Genomic DNA, 25,948 nt, shown 5'->3' with positions numbered 1-25,948 from the left:
ACAATATGGACGCACTGCGTAGTCAAGTTGAAGTCCTGACCACTGCGGTAAACGATCTTACCGGAGTTATTGGTACCCAACAGACTCAGATCACCCAACAGTCTGGGACGATTCAGGTACTTCAAACGACTATCGATACAGTGCGATCCCCTCCAGTAACAGACTTTCGCATGCCCGTACCAGAGAAGTTTTCTGGACAGAGATCTGACTTTCACAATTTTAGAAATCGTGTGTTATCCTACCTTGAGTTAAGGCCTAATCTGTCAGGGTCGGAGAACCAAAGGGTAACATTTATACAGACACTTTTGACAGGAGATTCACAAACATGGGCATATGGTCTGCATGCAGAGCATGAGGCTTTATCCTCAGTTCAGGAGTTCTTTAAGGCCATGGTCGTTATTTACGATGATCCGGACGTGGCTGTTACGGCTGAGAGGAAGCTAAAGACTCTCAGGCAAGGTCGTAATCGGTTGGAGAATTATGCCGCGGAATTTAGGAGGTGGGCTGTGTCAGCTAGATGGGGAACGTATGCTTTATTAGACTGTTTCCTGTCAGGGTTGTCCGATGCAGTCTCTGATTTGATGCTAGGGCATCCTGAGCCTAAATCCCTGGATGAGGCAATTTCGTTGGCCGTGCGGATTGATCGCTGCATTCGCTATCAAAAACTAACCCGTGGAAAAAATGCTTTAAGATCTATTTCCAATGCCTCTTCTCCACCTCCGTCATCACAAGATGAGCCGATGCAAATCTGTCATTCTAGGTTAACTCAAGTGGAAAAGAATCGCAGAAGGTCAGAGAGACTCTGTCTATATTGTGCTAAGGAGGGTCACATTGTCCAGAATTGTCCTAAAAAGTCGGGAATTGCTGCCGCCTAGGTGTAGTCAGAGGTAATGCCCTAGGCGAGCCGTCAGTACCTCTAAACAATAATAGCTTGCTCCTTCCCTGCTCCATTACCTGGGAGGGTCGGGCCACGCCCACAGAAGCATTTGTGGATTCAGGTTTTGCAGCCAATTTTATAGATTATGACTTTGTAAAAAAATTGGGGATTCCCTTACTCCCGTTAGACCGTCAGCCTCACCAAAAAGGGGCTAACACTTACCATTGGTCAGCAGAGGCACACTCTGCTTTTGCTACATTAAACAAGTTATTTTGTTCTGCTCCTATTTTGAGACACGTAGATGTCACCTTCCCCTTCATTGTTGAGGTAGATGCATCTGAGATTGGGGTTGGGGCTGTGCTGTCTCAGCGCTCTGGCCTTCAAGGCAAACTGCATCCCTGTGCCTTATTTTCTCGTAGGTGCTCTCCAGCCGAGAGAAACTACGATATCGGCAATCAGGAGCTCCTGGCCATTAAGTTAGCCTTTGAGGAATGGCGTCACTGGCTTGAAGGGGCAGAACATACAATTACTGTTTATACTGATCATAAAAATCTGGAGTACATCGAGGGGGCCAAAAGGCTTAGCTCCCAACAGGCTCGCTGGTCTTTGTTCTTTTCAAGATTCAGATTTATTATAACGTATACTCCAGGCAGTAAGAGTGTCAAAGCAGATGCACTGTCTAGGTGCTTTGAGACTGAGACAGTTCAGCCAGCAACCCCTGAGACCATTCTACCTCAAAGATTGGTGGTAGCCGCCATGGAAACCTGGCAGGATTGGGCACTGACCTTAGGGCCCTATCAGCAGGATATTTCAGAAGGGAAGCCCGAGGGGGTATTGTTTGTGCCACTTCCCTTTCGCTTGCAACTCCTACAGTTGTTTCACGTCCATAAGAACGCAGGGCATCCTGGGGCTGCTCGAACTCAGGATCTATTGGCCAGATGTGTATGGTGGCCTTCTTTGGCACTTGATTTGGCAAGGAGTTTGCGAGAGAGTGCTCTGTATGTGCCAGAAATAAGCCCTCTCGTCAAGCACCAGTGGGTACGTTACAATCCTTGCCAGTGCCAAGTGAACCATGGACTCATTTGTCTATGGGCTTTGTAGGAGATCTTCCCAGGTCTGAGGGCAAGACGGTCATCTGGGTGGTAGTTGACAGGTTCAGTAAAATGGCTCATTTCGTCCCATTGAAAGGACTCCCCTCAGCTCAGGAATTGGCTGATCTCTTCATCCAGCGCATTTTCCAGCATGGCATTCCGGAGAATGTGGTGTAAGATAGGGGAGTCCAGTTTGTGTCTAGATTCTGGAGAGCCTTTTGCCAACAGCTCGATATGGACTTGTCATTTTCATCAGGCTACCACCCACAGACCAACGGACAGACTGAGAGAGTTAACCAGTCCCTGGAGCAATTTCTCAGGTGTTATGTGGCAGATGCCCAGTCAGACTGGGTGAAGTTTTTGCCTTTTGCGGAATTTGTGCATAATAACCCGAAGAGTTCTTCTACAGGTTTTTCTCCTTTTCAGGTAGTTTCAGGGAGATCTCCCAAATTATCTCCTTTACCTGTGGCATCCTCCCCTTTCCCTGCTCTAGAGGATTGGCAAAGGGTATTGAAGGAAGTCTGGGCGCTGGTAAAGAAGAATCTGGGAAAAGCCTTTCAAACGCAGAAAAGACAGGCGGATAAAAGGCGGTCTGTTGAATGCAAATTCTCTCCAGGAGACATGGTGTGGGTATCTACTCGGCATCTGGCGTTAAAGCAACCATCTCCCAAGTTGGGGCCCAGATTTGTAGGCCCATACCCGGTGTCCAAAAAGATTAATGATGTGACATATATGATTGCTCTCCCAGCCAGCAAGAGAGGTGTGAGATCATTTCATGTTTCCTTGTTGAAGGTGGATTCCTCCCCCCCCCCCCCCCCCTGTGATGGTTGACGATCAACCTGAGTATGAGATCGAGAAAATTTTGGATTCTCGATTAGTGCAGAATTCTGTACAGTACTTGGTCTATTGGAAGGGGTATGGTCTAGAGGAGACAAATTGTGTTCCGGAGTACCGCATGCATGCCAAGGATCTGAAAAGAGAGTTTCATGAGCGATACCCTGAAAAGCCGTGTAAGAAGCGTCCGGAGTTCACTCCTCAGGGAGGGGGGGGGTACTGTAAGGGATAGCGGAGATGCCGCTGCATCAGGGAGTGGCATGGCGGCTATCTCCGCGTCTCAGCCGGCGGTTTCATGATGGAATTGTGCCTGGGATTGTGGTGAATGAGGAGGAAGCCGCCGCAGTGCCGAGTGGCATGGCGGATGTCTCCGTGGCTCAGCCAGCGGCCTTCGCCACATTGATGCATGATGGAACTTTGCCTGCTCCCTCAGTCACACATAGACTGAGGTCTATGCGCACGCGAGCGCACAGACAGGATCTTTATGCAAGCAGAAGGGGAGTCAGCTGATCAGCCGGTCAGCTGACTCCAACACTAATTCTGATTGGCTGAGTGACTGGGGCGGTGCTTGGGAGCGCTCCTAGTATATATAGAACAGGCCTGTTAGTTGTTCCTCGTCTGCTGTTGCATATGCTACGTGTTAGCACTCAGACCCATAGTCAGATCCGAAAGTGTGCCTAGAACCAGCAGGAGCTGGGGATCCACACTTAGACAGATTCTGTTGATAGTTTAAAGTACTAATTGAATTGTATTATTTGTTATGACCTTCTGCTAGCATTGACTACTCTTCTGTCTTGTGATACTGTGCCTTTGCCTATGTGATCCAGTTGCCAACTTAGCTTATCCCTCACTCTGATTCTGTCTTCTGCCCTCACCAGGGAGCTTAGTCCTGGTGAGGGGCTCTCAGTTTAGTTATCACCTGCTCCTCAGGTAGATAGCTGCAGTATAGTCTGAATCACCTGCTCCTCAGGTAGATAGCTGCAGTATAGTCTACATCACCTGCTCCTCAGGTTGATAGCTGCAGTAAAGTCTTAATCACCTGCTCCTCAGGTGGTTAGCTGCAGTACAGTCTTAATCACCTGTTCCTCAGGTTGATAGCTGCAGTACACTCTTAATCACCTGCTCCTCAGGTGACTAGCTATTATAGTGCTGTCTGGATCTCCTGCCCCTCAGGAGATCACCTGTTACTGTACAGTCTGAATCACTCGCTCCTCGAGTGATCTTTCTACATTGTTTTACTGTGCATCACCCGCTCCTCGGGTGAACCTATCATTATTCCTCTGAGTCTCCAGCTTGCTGGAATACTGATTACTGTGTTGTTTAGAGATACCCCCTTTACCAGCTCCTCTGGACAGTGGGTATCTCCATCTATATTTACAGTTGCACCAAACACTATCTTACATCTTAGTATCCAGTGTGTCTGCTATACTTGTATTATTGGTGATTCTGCAGATCACCACAAAATCAGGTATAACATCTGTATTATTGGTGATACTGCAGATCACCAATAATTAGAAAATCTGTTCTTGCTGACACCGATCATTACAAATGGCCTGGACTTGTGCAGAAGCAGGATCAGCCATATACGGGCTGTATCCTGCGCCCAAGTTTACCGATTTTAAATGTACTCCCAGCTGCAACAGATAGGGCTATATAATGCAGTGTCAGTGGGCAACAAAAAAACACAAAAAAAAATCAAGAGAACATTAGCTCTCAAAAGAGCTGTTGAGGGGTGCTATTTTAGCAATAACAATCAGCCAGCAGCAAGCTAACAAGCCTACAAGAGCCTAACTAATCTTTCCCTATGAGAGTCTGCAGCTGTCCCTTCACTAATTGATGCAGGCACACGAGTGAGTGTAATGGCCAGCGCTGCCTGCCTTTTATAAGAGGGGGAGTGGCTCCAGGAGAGAGTGTAGCCTAATTGGCTACAATGTGCCTGCTAACTGTAATGTAGAGGGTCAAAATTGACCTTAATGGTGCACTATGGGGGCGAACCGAACTTCCGGAAAAGTTCGCGTTACATGGCGAATGCGAACCACCGGAAGTTCGCCTGGAACCTTTTGCCAGCGAACCGTTCGGGCCAACCCTAGCTATGACCTCTTTGGCCTAGGAGCCCGAAACTCAACAGTCATGAGCCCCCTAAGAGTCCCTACAGTGCTAGAAAATTTGCCACTGCTGAGCCATCGCCCCTTTGAAAATTTTTTAGATTTTGTAAAGTGAAATAGGAAGCCCAATGAAAGCCAATGGCAAAATTCAGCACATTTGCACCCCCATAACTCTGGTTGATTTGAGTGTGGGAAATCTGGAAAAAAGTGGCGTGGGGTCCCCCCTCCCGAGCCTCTGTAACCCCTTGTCCCCCATGTAGGCTGGGATAGCCAGAATGCAGAGTCCCGGCCGACTGGGGCTTCGCACCCTGAGCTATACCAGTCCACATGGTCCATGGTTTGGGGGGGCTCTGGGGGGAGGGGCGGACAAGCCTCCCCCTCCCTCTCGGAGCCCTTGTCCAATCCATGGACAAGGGGCTCTTCCCCACCTCCGGTGCCCCAGGAGGAGGTGGGGGGGTGATGACTCCCTGGGGGGGGGGGGTTCATGGTGGCATCTGGGAGCCCTTTTTAAGAAGGGGACCCCAGATGCCCACCCCCTTCCCAGGAGAAATGAGTATAGGGGTACAAAGAACTCATTACCCATTTCCACAAAGGGTTAAATGAAATCAAAACACAACCACGAGAAAAGTATTTTAATAATCTTAATTAACCAGAAATACTTACCTGTACCTTTAAAAAAATGTTCCCACGAATGGACCTCTCTGACCAGTCTGCAGAATGCTCTGTCATCCCAGGTCCTGGACCACTGGAGCTGGACTCAGTTTAAACATTTCCTATTGCAACAGGGAACCAGGGCTGAGCTGGGAAGATCTTTCACCTCATTTGAGCAAACGTGCAGGGGCACAGGGTCAATCAGGGGGACTATCTCTCTTATGTACTCACTACTTAATGATACAGATGAACCATCAGCAGAATTGAAATTGAAATGGGAGGCTGACCTCAATGTCTCCTTTTCAACAAAGCAATGGGGGAAGATATTACTCTTTGCCCACAAATCATCAATATCATCAAGTAGCCAGGAAGCGGGATATACAATTTTCACACGATGGTACCTCACCCCAACGAGACTTCACGCAATGTATCCTTCCACCTCTCCAACTTGCTGGAGGTGTGGACAAGAACCTGGTACCCTGTTGCATATTTTCTGGTCCTGCTCCTGTCTCACCAGTTTCTGGCATGCCATACGCATACAGATACATGCCTTGACAGATTTCCTACCACCAGACTATCCAGAATTTTTCCTTCTCCATCACAATTCATGGTCCATCAAAAAGTATAAAAAATCTCTCACCAGACATCTTGTCAACATCGCTAAAGCATTGATTGCCAGACGTTGGAAGTCGCAAGACCCTCCTGATATCAGAGACTGACTGAGGGAGGTGGATAGAATCTGTCGGCTAGAGGAATTGACAGCTGCTATGTATGATGGGTCAGAGCAATTTTGGAAAACGTGGTTCTGGTGGTTCAAATTCAAGGAATCCCCACAATATGCTACCCTCACCGCTGGCTAATGCCCCTTTAGCCTTTCCCCTGGCATTATTTTCATGATCTGCGGAGGCTCCCCGTGATGAGCCCTGTGTTCTCTTCCGGCCCACCGAAAGCGCATTCTCTCTGTCCTTTCCTTTCTTCTCTCTCTCTTCATCTCTGTTCTTTTTGTTTCAAGGATAATATGGTGAGGTATATGCCTATATATTAGTGTCCTCAAAGAAAACATGGGAGCCGCTAAATGTTACTTCAGCAGGTGCCCGGCTACATGATCCCCAAGGGGCGTCATGATACCAATTGTAAAGACTCTCTTTTGAATTAGATGGCTCATAAATACTAGCACTTTGTAGGCGTATGTTTTTAATGCTATATTTGATACCTCTGGAAAATGTTCTCTCCTGCGCATATATGTCTGCTAAGGTAAAAGTAAGCTAAACAAGATGTTTTTATATGTTGTATGTTGTTCTTTATACGTTGAAATAAATAATCTATAAAAAAAAAAAAAAAAATGTTCCCACGGCAATATCCTTGGTAATGATCCAACGTATACAGTATCCTCCAATTGTGTGATCTTCAATTAAGTTGATTGAAGATCTCCCACGGCAATTAACTATACTATACCTTAGAATGCGTCCTGCCGACGCATAGCGCCGGCTCCCGCTGTCCTCCCCACCTCATCAACTGTCACCCTCACCTAGCCTGGCACCTGGTGCACCCTTGGGTGCACCGGGTGCCAGCCTAGGTGAGGGATGACAGGTGCAGGCAGGTGGGGAGAGACAGCGGGAGCCGGTGCTATACGTCCGCACAGGACGCATTCTAAGCTATAGTAACCAGCTCATCAATGAGCCGGTTCTTTTTGTATTGAATCGAATGAATCATTACCGAGGAAACTACGCATGCAAAACTACGCATAAGCGAAAGCTATGCCTATTGTGGAAACTATGCCTGCCAATTCAACTGCGTTGGAGAGCGTAATGTGCGAAGTATGCGTAGTTTACGCCTAGCGGCATGTGTCTACACGTTACTACGAAAGAAAAACTATGCGTGCGAAGCTACGCATAATACGTGGTAAGTACACATAGCAAACGTAGGTACAAAGTTCGGCGGAATGACTACGCGTATTTTACTACGAGTAGTTTTCAACATACAAACTACTACGGCGATGCGGATTACATCAACTATGATGCGTAGATTCGCATAGGCGTAGTTTCTGCTCAACCCTGGTTCCTAGTCTCTTTTGCAGCAGCTACAAGCAGACTGTAAAATTGCTGCAGTACTGGCATTTTTATAGGGGGAGTGTGGTCTGGGAGGGAGTGCTAGCTGATTGGCTGCCATGTGCCTGCTTTCTCTGGAGTAAGGGATCAAAGTTTGGCTCTATGATGATGTATAGGGGGCGGTCGATAGAGATGTCGCGAACCTCCGATTTTCGGTTCGCGAACCGGGTTCGCGAACTTCCGCAGAAGGTTCGGTTCGCGGAAAAATTCGCGAACCGCAATAGACTTCAATGGGGAGGCGAACTTTGAAAAATAGAAAAAATTATGCTGGCCACAAAAGTGATGGAAAAGATGTTTCAAGGGGTCTAACACCTGGAGGGGGGCATGGCGGAGTGGGATACATGCCAAAAGTCCCGGTGAAAAATCTAGATGTGACGCAAAGCAGCGTTTTAAGGGCAGAAATCACATTGAATGCTAAATTGCAGGCCTAACGTGCTTTCAAACATCTTGCATGTGTATACATCAAACAGAGTACTGCTTCACACTGACACACCAAACTCACTGTGTAACGCACCGCAAACAGCTGTTTGTGTAGTGACGGCCATGCTGGACTACTGCGCAACATGGCGTGATTGCTCTTCCTCACTCAGTGATGTCAGGTAATGTGTGACTTCCTTCTCAACTTTCCATGGCATTGTTAAAAAGCTTACGTTTTGTTTTTAAATTACATTTTCTACTTGCTGTGTACTTGTTCAGTACCGCTACAATGAGAATCCTGTGGAGGCGGGCAAGTCTGCCATTGTGACCCCGGGTAATGGCCGGGGAATGAGAGGTTTGAATCCGGTGTGGAGCCTGAGCAACGGCTACCACTACACATCCAAGGAGGGCAGTGGGCAGGCATGCACGCCCGCCCGCCCCGAGGTAGTGACCAAAAATAACAATACAGGAGGAGGACTTTCGAGGCCCTGCTGTGTATTTGAAATGAATGTACTTTAAATCCTTTAACGAGAACCAGTTATGGCGGGCAAAGATGACACCACATTCCTTTCACGAGAATCATATGGAGGCGGACAAGTCTGTCATTTGTGACCCCGTGTAATGGCCGGGAAATGAGGGATGGAATCCGGTGTGGAGCCTGAGAAACGGCTACCACTACACATCCAAGGAGGGCAGCAGGTAGGCATGCACGCCCGCCCCGAGGTAGTGACCAAAAATAACAATACAGGAGGCGGACTTTCGAGGCCCTGCTGTGTATTTGAAATGAATTAACTTTAAATCCTTTAACGGGAATCCGTTATGGAGGGCAAGTCTGCCATTGTCACCGTGGGGAATGAAGGTTGGATTGCGGCCCGAAGTGGGAGCCTGCTGAGACCCATGCTGTAGCTGCCCTGACCGTGCTTTGCAGACCAGGCATCTGTGGTCAGATGGACCCTTGAGCCAGCGGAAGACAAACCAAGTCGAAAGCATTTGCCAAGAATGTTTTACGGAGGGCAAGTTTTTTTGCCCTTTTTTTAAATTTTTTGAAAATGATAGATGGTTGTATTTTTAAATTGTTTGAAAGTTTAGATGGTTGTATTTTTAAATTGTTTGAAAGTTTAGATGGTTGTATTTTTAAATTGTTTGAAAGTTTAGATGGTTGTATTTTTAAATTGTTTAAAAGTGTATCCATTCTTCCTCCCCCCAGCCACGAACAATACCATGGGAACGTGGAGCAGCAGAAGCCCCCTGTGACGGCTGCCACGGTTGTTCTCCGCTGCTTGTCTTTTGAGGGGTGCTTCTTTTCCTCAGGTGTTCTTGCCATAGCTGTTTGTGCCTTCTCTCCAGGTGCCTTCGTGAAGCACTTGTCCCTACGTGACAGTTGGCCTTTCCACGGCTCAATTTTTGCTGGCAGAGACAACAGATGGCTTTGCTCCGATCTGAGACACACACGTGAAAAAATTTCCAAACCGCTGAGCCCCCCTGGGCTGATGGCGCTACGGTGGCATCAGCAGCTGACGTTGAAGGGCATGTTGGCTGTCTGGCGATAGCTGGCGATACATGGCGCCGGACACTGCCCCCAGCTGATTCTGAGGACGAGCTCCCTCTTGTATTGCGTTCCGGAGTTGGAGCCTGATCAACGTCTACCACCACACATCCAGGCAAGGAGGGAAGCAGGCAGGCATGCACGCCCGCCCCGAGGTAGTGACCAAAAATAACAATACAGGACTCAGGAGGACCTTTTGCGGCCCTAATTGAAATGAACTAACTTTAAATCCTTTAACGGGAATCCGTTATGGAGGGCAAGTCTGCCATTGTCACCGCGGGGAATGAAGGTTGGATTCCGGCCCGAAGTGGGAGCCTGCTGAGACCCATGCTGTAGCTGCCCTGACCGTGCTTTGCCGACCAGGCATCTGTGGTCAGATGGACTCTTGAGCCAGCGGAAGACAAATCAAGTCGAAAGCATTTGCCAAGAATGTTTTACGGAGGGCAAGTTTTTTTGCCCTTTTTTTAAATTTTTTGAAAATGATAGATGGTTGTATTTTTAAATTGTTTGAAAGTTTAGATGGTTGTATTTTTAAATTGTTTGAAAGTTTAGATGGTTGTATTTTTAAATTGTTTGAAAGTGTATCCATTCAAGTGCAAGTTATGCACTGACTGCCAGGTATAATGTGCAGTCACAGATGCAGTGAAAGGTATGCAGTGACTGCAAACAGCCGTTTGTGTAGTGACGGCCGTGCTGGACTGGTGCGCACCGTGACGAGAGTGCAGGTGATGGTGGCTTTTCAGCCCATATGCTTGCCCGGCTGATGTAGCTGAATGACAGAACAGTGACTTTCCAGCTGATCAAATTTGGTCTGACCACAATGAAGCAACGACCTTAATATCTTTTGTGTGCCACCCCCACCCGAGACACTCAAATAGCCGGCGGTCATTGCTTCATTGTGATGCGCAAGCCCCTTCACCGCGGCAAGGTAATGATCACAAAGGGGGATGGGCACATGTACACGCACCAGAAAAATTAGTGTAGCGGCTGCTGCTAGCAGCGGCCTTAAAAATTCAGGAATCCGCCTAGAGTCCTGGACCCTGTTGGTAGTGGCGGAGAAGGCAGTCAAGCGGCCTGCAGGCAGAGATGCTGTGTGTGGGGAGTGGACTTACTTAGTCTTCGGTCGTGCAGTAGCCCTCCGTGATCCATTCCTCATTCATTTTGATAAAGGTCAGGTACTGAACACTGTCGTGACTTAGGCGACTTCTCTTCTCAGTAACTATGCCTCCAGCTGCACTGAAGGTCCTTTCTGACAGGACGCTTGCAGCAGGGCAAGAGAGAAGTTGTATGGCAAATTGGGACAGCTCTGGCCACAGGTCAAGCCTGCGCAACCAGTAGTCCAAGGGTTCATCGTCGCTTTTCGCAGAGTCTACATCCACACTCAAGGCCAGGTAGTCGGCTACCTGCCGGTCCAGGCGTTGGTGGAGGGTGGATCCGGAAGGACTATGGCGAGGAGTTGGACTAAAGAACGTCCGCATGTCCAACATCACCCTGAGATCGCTGGAGCGTCCTGTTTTTGCCTGCGTGGACTTGGGAGGAGGAGGGTTACTGCCAGTGGTACCTTGATTGCGTTGTGCAGCCACATCACCCTTAAACGCATTGTAAAGCATCATCGACAGCTTGTTCTGCAAGTGCTGCATCCTTTCCGCCTTTTGTTGAGTTGGTAAGAGGTCCGCCACTTTGTGCCTGTACCGAGGGTCTAGTAGCGTGGCCACCCAGTACAGGTCATTCGTCTTGAGTTTTTTGATACGGGGGTCCCTCAACAGGCTGGACAACATGAAAGAGGACATCTGCACAAAGCTGGATGCAGAGGTACTCTCCATCTCCTCTTGCTCTTCCTCAGTGACGGGACGCAACTCCTCTTCCTCCCCCCAGCCATGAACAATACCACGGGAACGTGGAGCAGCAGAAGCCCCCTGTGATGGCTGCCGCGGTTGTTCTCCTTCCGCCGCCTCTTCCTCCTCCACAGAAACACCTTCCTCATCATCACCATCATCAGAGTCTGACTCCTCTCCTTCCCCACACGACTCCTCTTCTTCCTCCTCCTCCCCCCTCTGTGCTGCCGCCGGTGTTGTGGAAACATCGGGTTCGTGTGTAAATGGCTCCAATGAATCCTGCTGCCCTAACTCTTCTTGTTCACGCTCCTCCACAGCTGTATCCACCACTCTACGCACGGCACGCTCCAGGAAGTAGGCGTAGGGGATCAAGTCGGTGATGGTGCCCTCATCGCGACTCACCAGTTTGGTCACCTCCTCAAAGGGCTCCATGACCCTGTATGCATTTCGCATCAGTGTCCAGTTGTTGGGCCACAACATCCCCATCCTCCCAGATTGTGTCCTTGTACTGTAATGATACAGGTAGTGGGTGACGGCTTTCTCCTGGTCTAGCAGGCGAGAGAACATCAGCAGGGTGGAATTCCAGCGAGTCGGGCTATCGCAAATCAGGCGTCTCACCGGCAAGTTGTTTCTACGCTGAATCTCTGCAAAGCGTGCCATGGCCTTGTAAGAGCGCCTGAAATGCCCACACAACTTCCTGGCCTGCTTCAGGACGTCCTCTAAGCCTGGGTACTTGGACACAAATCTTTGCACGACCAGATTAAGCACATGTGCCATGCAGGGTATGTGTGTCAGCTTTCCCAAATTCAACGCAGCAATGAGATTGCTGCCGTTGTCACACACCACGTTGCCGATCTCAAGCTTGTGCGGGGTCAGCCATTGCTCCACCTGTTTGTTAAGAGCAGCCAGGAGAGCTGCTCCAGTGTGACTCTCCGCTTTCAGGCAAGACATGTCTAACACTGCATGACACCGTCGCACCTGGCATGCAGCATAGGCCCTGGGGTGCTGGGGCTGTGTAGCTGGTGAGGAGATGGCGGCACCAGCCATGGAGGAGGAGGAGGAGGATGACGACAGCGAAGCGGTGATAGCAGGTGGAGAGGAGGTGGCTGGAGGCCTGCCTGCAAGCCGTGGAGGTGTGACAAGTCGGTCCTCTGCGCAGCCACGTACTCCCTGCTTGCTGCCATCGGTCACCAGGTTGACCCAATGGGCTGTGTATGTAATGTAGTGGCCCTGCCCGTGCTTGGCAGACCAGGCATCCGTGGTCAGGTGGACCCTTGACCCAACGCTGTGTGCCAGAGATGACACCACTTGCCTCTCAACTGCACGGTACAGTTTGGGTATGGCCTTTTGAGAAAAATAATTGCGGCCTGGTATCTTCCACTGCGGTGTACCAATGGCCACAAACTTACGGAAAGCCTCCGACTCCACCAGCTTGTATGGTAATAGCTGGCGAGCTAATAGTTCCGCCACGCCAGCTGTCAGACGCCGGGCAAGAGGGTGACTGGCAGACATTTGCTTCTTCCGCTCAAATACTTCCTTCACGGACAGCTGGGTACTGTTGTGGGCAGAGGAGAAGGAACCGCTCAAGGGAAGAGGCGGTGTGGAGGAGGGTGGCTGTGAAGGTGCAAGGGAGAAAGTGGATGAAGACGATGCACCTGAAGGAGTAAGAGGAGAAGGAGTTTGGCTTGTCTTTTGAGGAGTGCTGCTTTTACTCAGGTGTTCTTGCCATAGCTGTTTGTGCCTTCTCTCCAGGTGCCTTCGTAAGGCACTTGTCCCTACGTGAGAGTTGGCCTTTCCACGGCTCAATTTTTGCTGGCAGAGACAACAGATGGCTTTGCTCCGATCTGAGACACACACGTGAAAACATTTCCAAACCGCTGAGCCTCCCTGGGGTGATGGCGCTACGGTGGCATCAGCAGCAGCTGACGTTGAAGGGCATGTGTGCTCCCTGGCCATAGCTGGCGATACATGGCACCGGACACTGCCCCCAGCTGTTTCTGAGGACAAGCTCCCTCTGCTTCTATCATGGAGTCGTCTCCTCCTACTCCTCTCTGACTCCTCCTCTGAACTGTCCCCCTGGTCATCTCCTCTACCGGGAACATATGTGGTATCCGTATAATCGTCATCATAATCCTCCTGGCCAGCTGCGCTTTCCTCAGACACCTCCTCAAGTGCACCAACTTCAGGTGGTCCACCATCATCCCCATCCACACACGTTACTTCCATACTATCGCCACCTAACTCAGACGTATGAGGTGGTGTACCTGCGCCTTCTTGTTGTTGTTGCAGTAGTGGCTGGGAATCAGTGATTTCACCACCACCACCAAATAACTCCTGCGAAGTGTCAAATGCAGCGGATGTGGTGCTTGTTGTAGCACTGGTGGCTGCGGGAGATGAGGTGTTCTGTGTTAAATACTCAATCACCTCCTCACGATTTTGGGAAGTGATGGCACGTGCCTTCTTCTGAGCACTGTATTTTGGGGCAGGTCCGCATGAAATCACAGCAACACCACCTCGCACAGCCACAGACCTGCCGGTGCCTGGTGGCCTTCCTCTGGGTCTGCCTCTACCTCTTCCTCTACCTGGTTTGTCCATTTTGTCCATCTCGGGGGTATGCTAGCTATATGCAGTGAGGTGGGTTCTCACTCAACACAACAGGTAGTTAGATGCAGTGAGGTGGCCAGGTGGGTTCACACTCAACACAACAGGTAGTTAGATGCAGTGAGCTGGGTTCACTCAACAGTAAAGGTACTTAAGATGCAGTGAGGTGGGTTCTCACTCAACACAACAGGTAGTTAGATGCAGTGAGGTGGCCAGGTGGGTTCACACTCAACACAACAGGTAGTTAGATGCAGTGAGCTGGGTTCACTCAACAGTAAAGGTACTTAAGATGCAGTGAGGTGGGTTCTCACTCAACACAACAGGTAGTTAGATGCAGTGAGGTGGCCAGGTGGGTTCACACTCAACACAACAGGTAGTTAGATGCAGTGAGCTGGGTTCACTCAACAGTAAAGGTACTTAAGATGCAGTGAGGTGGGTTCTCACTCAACACAACAGGTAGTTAGATGCAGTGAGCTGGGTTCACTCAACACAACACTAGGTATATGCAGTGATGATGTGGGTTAAGTAAACACAACAGGTACTGGGTAGTTAGATGCAGTGAGCTGGGTTCACTGAACAGTATACAGTAAAGGTACTTAAGATGCAGTGAGGTGGGTTCTCACTCAACACAACAGGTAGTTAGACTTAGATGCAGTGAGCTGGGTTCACTCAACACAACGCTAGGTATATGCAGTGATGAGGTGGGTTAAGTAAACACAACAGGTACCGGGGTATATGCAGTACTGGGTAGTACAATGTGCAGCTCCCTGTCACACACACAGGCAGTCAGTCACTGAATGTGCTGGGCTGCTGGCAGTGGCACACACACTATCAATTAGCAAGGCTGTGCATGCAACAAAAGTGTCAGAAAAAAAATGTACAGGTTGAGCTCTGAAAAGAGCTGTTGCTGGGTGCTTTAAAAGCAATATTAATCAGTCAGGAACAAGCAAAGCAGCCTAGAACCTAACTAATCTGTCCCTAAGAGAAAAAGTCTGCAGCAGCTGTCCCTTTCCTCTCTCTAGCAGGCACACGAGTGACTGTAATGGCCACCGGAGGCTGCCTTATATAAGGGGGGGTGGGGCTCCAGGGCTTACTGTAGCCTGAATGGCTACAATGTGCCTGCTGACTGTGATGCAGAGGGTCAAAGTTGACCCTCATAGTGCATTATGGGGCGAATCGAACTTCCGGAAAAGTTCGCCTGGCGCAGGCGAACGCGAACCCCCAATGTTTGCCTGGAACCGTTCGCCGGCGAACCGTTCGGTACACCTCTAGTGGTCGAACACTCCATGTATTCCCCTGACGGGGCGGGTGCGAACATCCATTCTTCGCCATGAAGTATTCGCCGGTGAACAGTTCGGACCATCTCTACTGCTGAGGTCAGCTTGAACTGCCCCGGTTCCCTTGCCGATAACCTGGCACTTTAGTTGCGTAACGCTGATTTAAGATATCCTCAGAGATGCAAACTCATTTGAATGGAAGACATTTTTACTTCATATACTAATTATATATACTAAACTAATTATACATTATACTAATAATGTAGTCTGCAATTACCTGCTCTAAATCCTTAAACTATGTAATCCTTTTCATTTCTTTAAACAGATGGCTGCCCTAACCTGTGTAATGGCAATGGGAGATGCACACTTGGTCAGAACAGCTGGCAGTGTATGTGTCAGACTGGCTGGAGAGGATCTGGATGCAATGTTGCCATGGAAACTTCTTGTGCTGATAACAAGGATAATGAGGGAGGTGAGCAAAAGTGTTACAGTAAAATCCTAGAGATACATATTACTCTTAAATAAAACAGAAATGTTACTTCTGAAAACAGAAGGTATCTGTGATTATTCAGGTTTGAGCGTGTTTCTGCGTCATCCCACAGTGCATCACTGCTGAATATGCAAATCATCCTTTTATGTCCCTGAAATTAAACACAGTACAGTAGAGATAGGAGTGGTTACTGGGGGGATCCATGGTAGCCTTTGTGACAAGAGAAGACCCGGAGCCAAATGGTGCAGTATCGTTGGACAGTTCAAATAGAAAAAGAACCTGTAACCACCGTATGTCACCTACAGCAAAACAAATGTCCCCGCTCGGTATCTAATGTCCTGCCGGAACTGGAAAGTCGCTCTCCTAGGATCTTTACTTGCTGTGGATAGCACCATCCCAGTGGGAAGACTACCTTCAGAGGAGGTGTGGTAAGCAATGATGAGGGGTGGCGGTGCCCAAAATATGATTGTCAGATGTATGTAAAAATGAGGTATCCTACCTATCCAGATGACACCATCCAGACAAAAAAGGGTTTTAGATCAGGTAAAAAAACTGGTCCCCTGGTCCAAAACTGAACTTCTGAAGGCACCCTTACTGACCTGAGGATGCGGACAGAGACCCGTGAAATGCGTTGTCTGTTTTCAAAGTGCCTGAATAAATCTAACCTGATCTAAAACCCTTTTTTCTTCTGGGTTGTGTCATCTGGAAAGGTAGGATACCTCATTTTTATTGTGTTTATTATTTTCTATTATTTACACACAATCTGACAATCATATTTTAGGCGCCTCCACCCCTAATCATTGTTAATTGTGCAGAGACACAATAATAGAACATGCATACAGACTGTTTCAGATTGGTTAATCCTCATAAGTGCATGGCATGGATTAATGTGGTTCTATGAGGTACGACTTGAAACACCCAGAGTAAACAAGCTGACATATCAGGCACGGGGTCAATTTACAATCTTTGATAAGACTTGGGGTTGTTGGATGGTTACACTTGATACTGTGGTTCCACATCTAGATATCACTGTATCAGTACAAGATATTCATAGATAAATGACAATGACGGCATAAGTATATTTCTTAGTAACAGTCCCTTTTTGAATTTTAACAGGATCTATGATGTTCAATGTCTTTTCAGTCACATGTACTAAAATATATGTTATACAATATGTTATACAACAATTGTATTGAATTGGAAATGTGATACCGATTTCTGAAATAATATTTTTGTGCCCTATGTACACTCACCTAAAGCATTATTAGGAACACCTGTTCAATTTCTCATTAATGCAGTTATCTAATCAACCAATCACATGGCAGTTGTTTCAATGCATTTAGGGGTGTGGTCCTGGTCAAGACAATGTCCTGAACTCCAAAACTGAATGTCAGAATGGGAAAGAAAGGTGATTTAAGCAATTTTGAGGGTGGCATGATTGTTGGTGCCAGATGGGCCGGTCTGAGTATTTCACAATCTGCTCAATTACTGGGATTTTCACGCACAACCATTTCTAGGGTTTACAAAGAATGGTGTGAAAAGGGAAAAACGGCAGTCCTGTGGGCAAAAATGCCTTATTGATGCTAGAGGTCAGAGGAGAATGGGCCAACTGATTCAAGCTGATAGAAGAGCAACGTTGACTGAAATAACCACTTGTTACAACCGAGGTATACAGCAAAGCATTTGTGAAGCCACAACACACACAACCTTGAGGCGGATGGGCTACAACAGCAGAAGACCCCACGGGTACCACTCATCTCCACTACAAATAGGAAAAAGAGGCTACAATTTGCACGAGCTCACCAAAATTGGACAGTTGAAGACTGGAAAAATGTTGCCTGGTCTGAAGAGTCTTGATAGAGTCAGAATATGACATAAACAGAATGAGAACATGGATCCATCATGCCTTCTTACCACTGTGCAGGCTGGTGGTGGTGTAATGGTGTGGGGAATGTTTTCTTGGCACACTTTAAGCCCCTTAGTGCCAAGTGGGCATCGTTTAAATGCCACGTGCTACCTGAGCATTGTTTCTGACCATGTTCATCCCTTCATGACCACCATGTACCCATCATCTGATGGCTACTTCCAGCAGGATAATGCACCAAATTCACAAAGCTCGAATCATTTCACATTGGATTCTTGAACATGACAATTATTTCACTTCACTAAAATGGCCCCCACAGTCACCAGATCTCAACCCAATAGAGCATCTTTGGGATGTGATGGAACAGGAGCTTCGTGCCTTGGATGTGCATCCCACAAATCTCTATCAACTGCAAGGTGCTATCCTATCAATATGGGTCAACATTTCTAAAGAATGCTTTCAGCACCTTATTGAATCAATGCCACATAGAATTAAGGCAGTTCTGAAGGCAAAAGGGGGTCAAACACTGTATTAGTATGGTGTTCCTAATAATCTTTTAGGTAAGTGTGTATCAGCAGCTGTTAGTTACAACTGAATGTGCAAGGTAATATACATGTTTCCCTATGGCTCAAGTGGTTGATATTACAGTGTAACAGTGTGCTGACCAGAAAGCTGTTATGGGGTAATGTCCATTTTTAAAATCGAGGATGAAGAATTCCATTGATCACAGTGGACAAATGGGATGCAGGAGAGGAGAAAGAGATTGAGGAGTAGACTACACAGGAGGTAAGTATGACCTGTGTATGGTTATTTTGACTTTTTATTTTCAGTTCAGGTTCTCTTTAAAGTTACTTTTATTCAACCAGCAAGTAATTTTTTGATTGGAAATGACATAGGTGTCTCCCAAAAGATATGTGACATGATGAGATAGACATGTGTTTGTACAGTGCCTAGCACACAAATAGCTATGCTGTGTTCCTTTTTTTCTCTTTCTGCCTGAAAGAGTTAAATATCAGGAATGTAAGTGACAGACTCAGTCCTGACTCAGACAGGAAGTGACTACAGTGTGACCCTCACTGATAAGAAATTCTCCTTTTTACCTCTTTCTTGCTCTCAGAAGCCATTTCTGCTAGGAAAGTGTTTTATAGTTGGAATTTCTTATCAGTGAGGGTCACACTGTAGTCACTTCCTGTCTTATCTCATCATGTCACATGTCACTTTGGGTATCCTTTAAGACAATGTACAAGAGGCGTTATTAGGGAAAAAAAACAAACAACCATGTCTAAGCTTTTATTTACATTTGAGCAAAAGGTGTCCAGTCCAAAGTTATTCATACCCTTCACAAACTGTCACAGTCTGTGCAAAAATCCAAAGTTCTATACCATTCCAAATAGTCCAAGCTGTTCTAAAGCATCCTAATTAGCCTGATTAATTGGGAACAGCTGTTTTTAATTAATTCAACAAGTGAAATACAGCAGCTCTCTGCAGTTGGTTTGTGGACAGTCATGGCTAAGACAAAGGTGCTCATTGAGGACCTGAGGCTGCGCATTGTGGCTACTTACAAGTCAGGAAAGGGCTACAAGGCCGTTTCTAAATGTTTTCCAGTTCCAGTGGCTACAGTGCAAAGTAGTATTAAAAAATACAAGATATTCTGCACTGTGGAAAATCTCAGAGGACATGGTCGGAAGCCAAAAGTGACACCTGTGCTGGCCAGAAGGATAGTGAAAGAGGTGATAAAGAATCCAAGGATCACCACCAAGGCCATCCTGGTGAATCTGGACTCTGCTGGTGTCAATGCCTCAAGGCAGACAATCCAGTGGACACTGCACACTGCTGGGTTCCACTGATGCAGAATAAAGAGGACACCACTTCTCCAGATAAGGCACACAAAAGCTTGCTTGGCCTTTGCAAATGCTCATCTGGACAAAGAAGAAGTCTTCTGGTTTTCTGTAAAACACAAATTGAATTGTTTGGTCACAATGATGTTTCCTTCATTTGTCGTAAAAAAAAAAGGAGAAGCCTTCAACCCAAAGAACACCATCCCCACTGTCAAACATGGTAGTAGGAAACTAATGCTTTAGGGTTGTTTTTTCAGCCAATGGACCAGGGAACCTTATCACAGTAAACGGCACCATGAAAAAAGAGTAATACATGAGGATTCTCAATGAAAACATCAGGTAGTCTGCAGAGAAACTTGACCTTGGCCACCAATGGACATTTCAGCATGACAGTGACCCAAAACACACAGCAAAAGTGTAACAATGGGTGTCAGCACACAGAGAGAATCTGATTATTGATGATCTGCAGAATCATCAACAATACAGATGTATACTTGATTATGGATGATCTGCAGAATCACCAATAATACAAGTATGACTAACCTCTGGACACCTAATGAGTGTAAGTGTCTGGTGCAACTGTAGGCTATCTCCCGTGAGGCGGGAGACACAGGCAGCTCGGCCAGGAACCACCTGAGGGGCAGGTGGCCCTTGGCTGTGCAGGAACTATCCCCTAGAGAGAGGGAATATAGAGAATCTGGTAACCAGTGATACTGGGTGTACAGATATAGACTGTACTGCAGCCAGGGGGCTCCAGAGGAGTAGAGGCCACTGGCTGCTAGCAGGCCAGACTCTCTGAGGAGCAGGAGTCCTAACAGCAACTGACACTTGGTGGAATAGTGTCACAGCTAGTACAGATAGACTAAGCACTCAAGGGATGAGTGACAGCCTGGAGGGTCGGGCAGGCCAGGTCGGCAACACACGAGCAGATAAGGTACAGAGACAGATGGCTGATTCGGTAACCGGGTACAAGAAGGGTTTGGCAACAGATAGGCAGATATGCAGAGGTACCGAATCAGTAAGCAAGAGAGAGGTCGACAGAGCAAATAGTCATAACAGATATAGAACAGAGTCCTAGCCTGAGGTGTGAGGTCCTTGGTCTCGACGCCCAGGAACTAGTCTAGAGTATAACACAGCAATGACACAGTATTCCTAAGCTTGGGTGTGAGGTCCTTGGTCACAACACCCTGGAACTGGTCTAAAGTATAACACAGCAATGACACAGTAATCCTAAGCTTGGGTGTGAGGTCCTTGGTCACAACACCCTGGAACTGGTCTAAAGTATAACACAAGCGTAATCTGGCTAAGTGTGAATTCCCAGGTCCACCTGGTTCTAACACACTGTGGGATCTGACTGAGGTCTGAGTGCTCACACGTAAGTATTCGCAACGGCAGACAACCTGAGACTGACCAGCAAGATCTATATATAGTGCAGCGCTCCTCAGCGCCGCCCAGCGCCACTCAGCCAATCACCCACTGCGCTGGGATCAGCTGATCGTCCTGATCAGCTGATTCCTCTCCTACTGGCATAAAGGTCCTGCCTCCCAGCGCGGGCGCGTAGCTCTCCATCTGTGTGCACTAGAATGCTCAGACAAACCAGACGCATGCTGCTGAAACCGCCGGTCTGAACGCGGAGACAGCCGCCCCGCTGCCAGACCGCGCGGCGGCATCTCCGCAATCCATTACAAAAAGAGGTGAAGAAATGGTTAGCAGACAACAACATTAATGTTTTGGAGTGGCCCAGCCAGAGTCCTGACTTGAGTCCAATTGAGAATCTGTGGAGGGAGCTAAAGATCAGAGTGATGGCAAGAAGACCCTCCAACATGAAAGGTTTGGAGCTCATTGCTAAAGATGAATGGGCAAAAATACCCATGGAGACATGCAAAAAAGCTGGTCTGCAATTAAAGGAAGTGTTTGATTGATGTAATAGCTAATAAAGACTTTTCTATTAATTATTGAGAAGGGTATGAATAATTTTGGACTGGACACTTTTTACTCAAATGTAAATAAAAGCTGACAATTTTTTTCCCTCAACAATATTGCCTCTTGTACATCGTTGTAATGATCTGCTCTGCTGTCTGCACAGGCAGACAGCTTTTTGACCATTTGTTAGGTCTGAGTGCTGCAGGTCCCTGGAAAAGAGACCTGTCTCCACTCTGCAAGCTGCAGAGTTGCTGTTCTGGTGAGGAATTTGCATCCACTTGTCATGCAAATTGCTTAGCTGCTTCCTCTGATGGCTTGCAGTATAAATACCATTTCCACCCACAATTCCTTGCTGGTCATGATGGTTTGTTCCTGCTAACGTACCTGGAGTCTCAGCCCTTTGCTTACTGTTTGCTAATATTGCTATCTTAGAGTAGTTCCTTGGGAGTGCCCTAGCATTCCTGTTAGCATAGTCAGGTTGTTTGTTACTTGTATTGCTTTGTACTGTCTATCTGTTGCGATTGTCTTGTCGCCAGCGGCGGTCGACAGAAAATCGTTCTGTCTGTTGGGAATGCATTCCCCCTAGCGGTAGAGGCGGTGGTTCCTTCTGTACTCTGTCTGGGAGTGTAGCCAGAGCAGCGGTTGCTACTGGTTGCTCCATCTGTCTGTCTGTCTGGAATGAACGCTTGCTGTCGTCTCGGTGAGGTAACCGTTTAGCAAGCGTTCGCGTTCTCTTTTGTTTGTAACATGTCAAAAGCCAGCTCACATACATTGGCCAAGAATCAAACCCAGGTCACCTGCTCAGAAGGCAGCTGTGCTCACCATTTTACCACCAAAACCTGCCTAGCATGAAGCCTAGCATGAAGCCGTCCTAGCATGTACTATTGTGAATATACTCAAGAGAAAAATGACTTCAGAAAGATCATGTGCCCCCATGGATGATGTTGGTGTAACACACAGCAAAGGACATCAATTTGAAGTCTGGAAGATTCCAGGGTAAGGGTGGGAAGGATGAAAAGCTAGGTGGCCATGCAACCATTCCTGCTAATCTAAAGCTTACTTATGTCTTACAACACATTGGCGTAAGACTTTACTAAATCCATTGCTCCAATATGGGGAAGCTTCACTGTTTGCTGTTTTTTTTTTTTTTTTCTTTAAGTGTGGTGTCACAGTTCACTCATCTCTTCAACTACAAGAAAGGCCCAGGAGTAGTCTTAGCTACCGTAATATCTATGTTACGGCAGGGCCCTTATTATACTTACTCTTACAGGGCTATGGAAACCATTTTGACCATGCGATAAAGCGAGGTGCAAAAATTAAATCAAAACTAGCAGAGAGAGAGAGATGAATTTACATGGCTATCTGGAGTTCACTTCAGACAACTGTTGAACACAAAAGGCAAGGCTGTCCCTGGGTGGGCTTGAACCACCAACCTTTCAGTTAACAGCCAAATGTGCTAACCAATTGCACCACAGACACTGTGCACACAATTGCTGCTAAATGATTTTTTGGGGATGTATGTGTGTCTTTTGGAGGGAGGAAGTAAGTCTGCTCCAAGAAGTTTAACGTCACTTTTTCCTACAATGAAGCATTCCCTGTGTGGCAGCAGAGTGGTGCAGTGGAAGTGTATTTTGGCCCATAACCCAGAGGTTGATGGTTCAAAACCATCCTCTGCTAGTTATGATTTCATTTTTGCACCTCGCTTTACTGGTGTCCCAGTAGTTAGTTAGGCATAGGTAGGAGACCCAGTATAGGTAGGTAGGCATAGGTAGGTGTCCCAGTAGTTAGCTAGGCATAGGTAGGAGACCAGGTATAGGTAGGTAGGCATAGGTAGGTGTCCCAGTAGTTAGCTAGGCATAGGTAGGAGTCCCAGTATAGGTAGGTAGGCATAGGTAGGAGTCCCAGTATAGGTAGGTAGGCATAGGTAGGTGTCCCAGTAGTTAGCTAGGCATAGGTAGGAGACCCAGTATAGGTAGGTAGGCATAGGTAGGTGTCCCAGTAGTAAGCTAGGCATAGGTAGGAGACCCAGTATAGGTAGGTAGGTATAGGTAGGTGTTCCAGTAGTTAGCTAGGCATAGGTAGGAGACCCAGTATAGGTAGGTAGGCATAGGTAGGTGTCCCAGTAGTTAGTTAGGCATAGGTAGGAGTCCCAGTATAGGTAGGTAGGCCCAGGTAGGAGTCCCAGTATAGGTAGGTAGGCATAGGTAGGTGTCCCAGTAGTTAGCTAGGCATAGGTAGGAGTCCCAGTATAGGTAGGTAGGCATAAGTAGGTGTCCCAGTAGTTAGCTAAGCATAGGTAGGAGACCCAGTATAGGTAGGTAGGCATAGGTAGGTGTCCCAGTAGTTAGTTAGGCATAGGTAGGAGACCCAGTATAGGTAGGTAGGCATAGGTAGGTGTCCCAGTAGTTAGCTAGGCATAGGTAGGAGTCCCAGTATAGGTAGGTAGGCATAGGTAGGAGTCCCAGTATAGGTAGGTAGGCATAGGTAGGTGTCCCAGTAGTTAGCTAGGCATAGGTAGGAGACCCAGTATAGGTAGGTAGGCATAGGTAGGTGTCCCAGTAGTAAGCTAGGCATAGGTAGGAGACCCAGTATAGGTAGGTAGGTATAGGTAGGTTTTCCAGTAGTTAGCTAGGCATAGGTAGGAGACCCAGTATAGGTAGGTAGGCATAGGTAGGTGTCCCAGTAGTTAGCTAGGCATAGGTAGGAGACCCAGTATAGGTAGGTAGGCATAGATAGGTGTCCCAGTAGTTAGCTAGGCATAGGTAGGAGTCCCAGTATAGGTAGGTAGGCATAGGTAGGTGTCCCAGTAGTTAGCTAGGCATAGGTAGGAGACCCAGTATAGGTAGGTAGGCGTCCCAGTAGTTAGCCAGGCATAGGTAGGAGTCCCAGTATAGGTAGGTAGGCATAGGTAGGTGTCCCAGTATAGGTAGGTAGGCATAGGTAGGTGCCTCAGTAGTTAGCTAGGCATAGGTAGGAGTCCCAGTATGGGTAGGTAGGCATAGGTAGGTGTCCCAGTAGTTAGCTAGGTATAGGTAGGAGACCCAGTATAGGTAGGTAGGCATAGGTAGGTGTCCCAGTCGTTAGCTAGGCATAGGTAGGAGTCCCAGTATAGGTAGGTAGGCATAGATAGGTGTCCCAGTAGTTAGCTGGGCATAGGTAGGAGACCCAGTATAGGTAGGTAGGCATAGGTAGGTGTCCCAGTAGTTAGCTAGACATAGTTAGGAGACCCAGTATAGGTAGGTAGGCATAGGTAGGTGTCCCAGTAGTAAGCTAGGCATAGGTAGGAGTCCCAGTATAGGTAGGTAGACATAGGTAGGTGTCCCAGTAGTTAGCTAGGCATAGGAAGAAGACTCAGTATAGGTAGGTAGGCATAGGTAGGTGTCCCAGTAGTTAGCCAGGCATAGGTAGGAGTCCCAGTATAGGTAGGTAGGCATAGGTAGGAGTCCCAGTATAGGTAGGTAGGCATAGGTAGGTGCCTCAGTAGTTAGCTAGGCATTGGTAGGAGACCCAGTATAGGTAGGCATAGGTAAGTGTCCCAGTAGTTAGCTAGGCATAGGTAGGAGACCCAGTATAGGTAGGTAGGCATAGGTAGGTGTCCCAGTAGTTAGCTAGGCATAGGTAGGAGACCCAGTATAGGTAGGTAGGCATAGGTAAGAGTCCCAGTAGTTAGCTAGGCATAGGTAGGAGACTCAGTATAGGTAGGTAGGCATAGGTAGGTGTCCCAGTAGTTATCTAGGCATAGGTAGGAGACCCAGTATAGGTAGGTAGGCATAGGTAGGTGTCCCAGTAGTTAGCCAGGCATAGGTAGGAGTCCCAGTATAGGTAGGTAGGCATAGGTAGGAGTCCCAGTATAGGTAGGTAGGCATAGGTAGGTGCCTCAGTAGTTAGCTAGGCATAGGTAGGAGACCCAGTATAGGTAGGTAGGCATAGGTAGGTGTCCCAGTAGTTAGCTAGGCATAGGTAGGAGTCCCAATATAGGTAGGTAGGCATAGGCAGGAGTCCCAGTATAGGTAGGTAGGCATAGGTAGGTGTCCCAGTAGTTATCTAGGCATAGGTAGGAGACCCAGTATAGGTAGGTAGGCATAGGTAGGTGTCCCAGTGGTAAGCTAGGCATAGGTAGGAGACCCAGTATAGGTAGGTGTCCCAGTAGTTAGCCAGGCATAGGTAGGAGTCCCAGTATAGGTAGGTAGGCATAGGTAGGTGCCTCAGTAGTTAGCTAGGCATAGGTAGGAGACCCAGTATAGGTAGGTAGGCATAGGTAGGTGTGCCAGTAGTTAGCTAGGCATAGGTAGGAGTCCCAGTATAGGTAGGTAGGCATAGGTAGGTCCCCTAGTATAGGTAGGTAGGTAGGTAGGTGTCCCCGTATAGGTAAGTAGGTGCCCCAGTAGTTAGGTAGGCATAGGTAGGTGTCCCAGTATAGATAGTTAGGCAGGGCCTGGCTGGCACAGTAATAACAATTACCAAGGTCCAGCTGCAACAGATAGGGCTGTA

The 25,948-nt window shown here is 47.7% G+C and overlaps 1 protein-coding gene across 6 annotated transcripts in view; it reads left to right on the top strand.

Moving 5' to 3' along the window:
* TENM2 (teneurin transmembrane protein 2) overlaps positions 1-25,948 on the top strand; it is a 4,210,084-nt gene that overhangs the window by 1,611,952 nt on the left and 2,572,184 nt on the right. For all 6 annotated transcript variants that reach the window (XM_068277420.1, XM_068277423.1, XM_068277418.1 and 3 more), the window contains one exon: positions 15,668-15,814. In XM_068277420.1, the coding sequence (XP_068133521.1) occupies positions 15,668-15,814 (147 nt within the window). The remainder of the gene's footprint in view (positions 1-15,667; positions 15,815-25,948) is intronic.

This window comes from Hyperolius riggenbachi, chromosome 3 (assembly GCF_040937935.1).
Source record: "Hyperolius riggenbachi isolate aHypRig1 chromosome 3, aHypRig1.pri, whole genome shotgun sequence".
NCBI classification, from domain to species: domain Eukaryota; kingdom Metazoa; phylum Chordata; class Amphibia; order Anura; family Hyperoliidae; genus Hyperolius; species Hyperolius riggenbachi.
The sequence above is the reverse complement of the archived record's forward strand: the minus strand, read 5'-3'. Positions and strand labels throughout refer to the sequence as shown.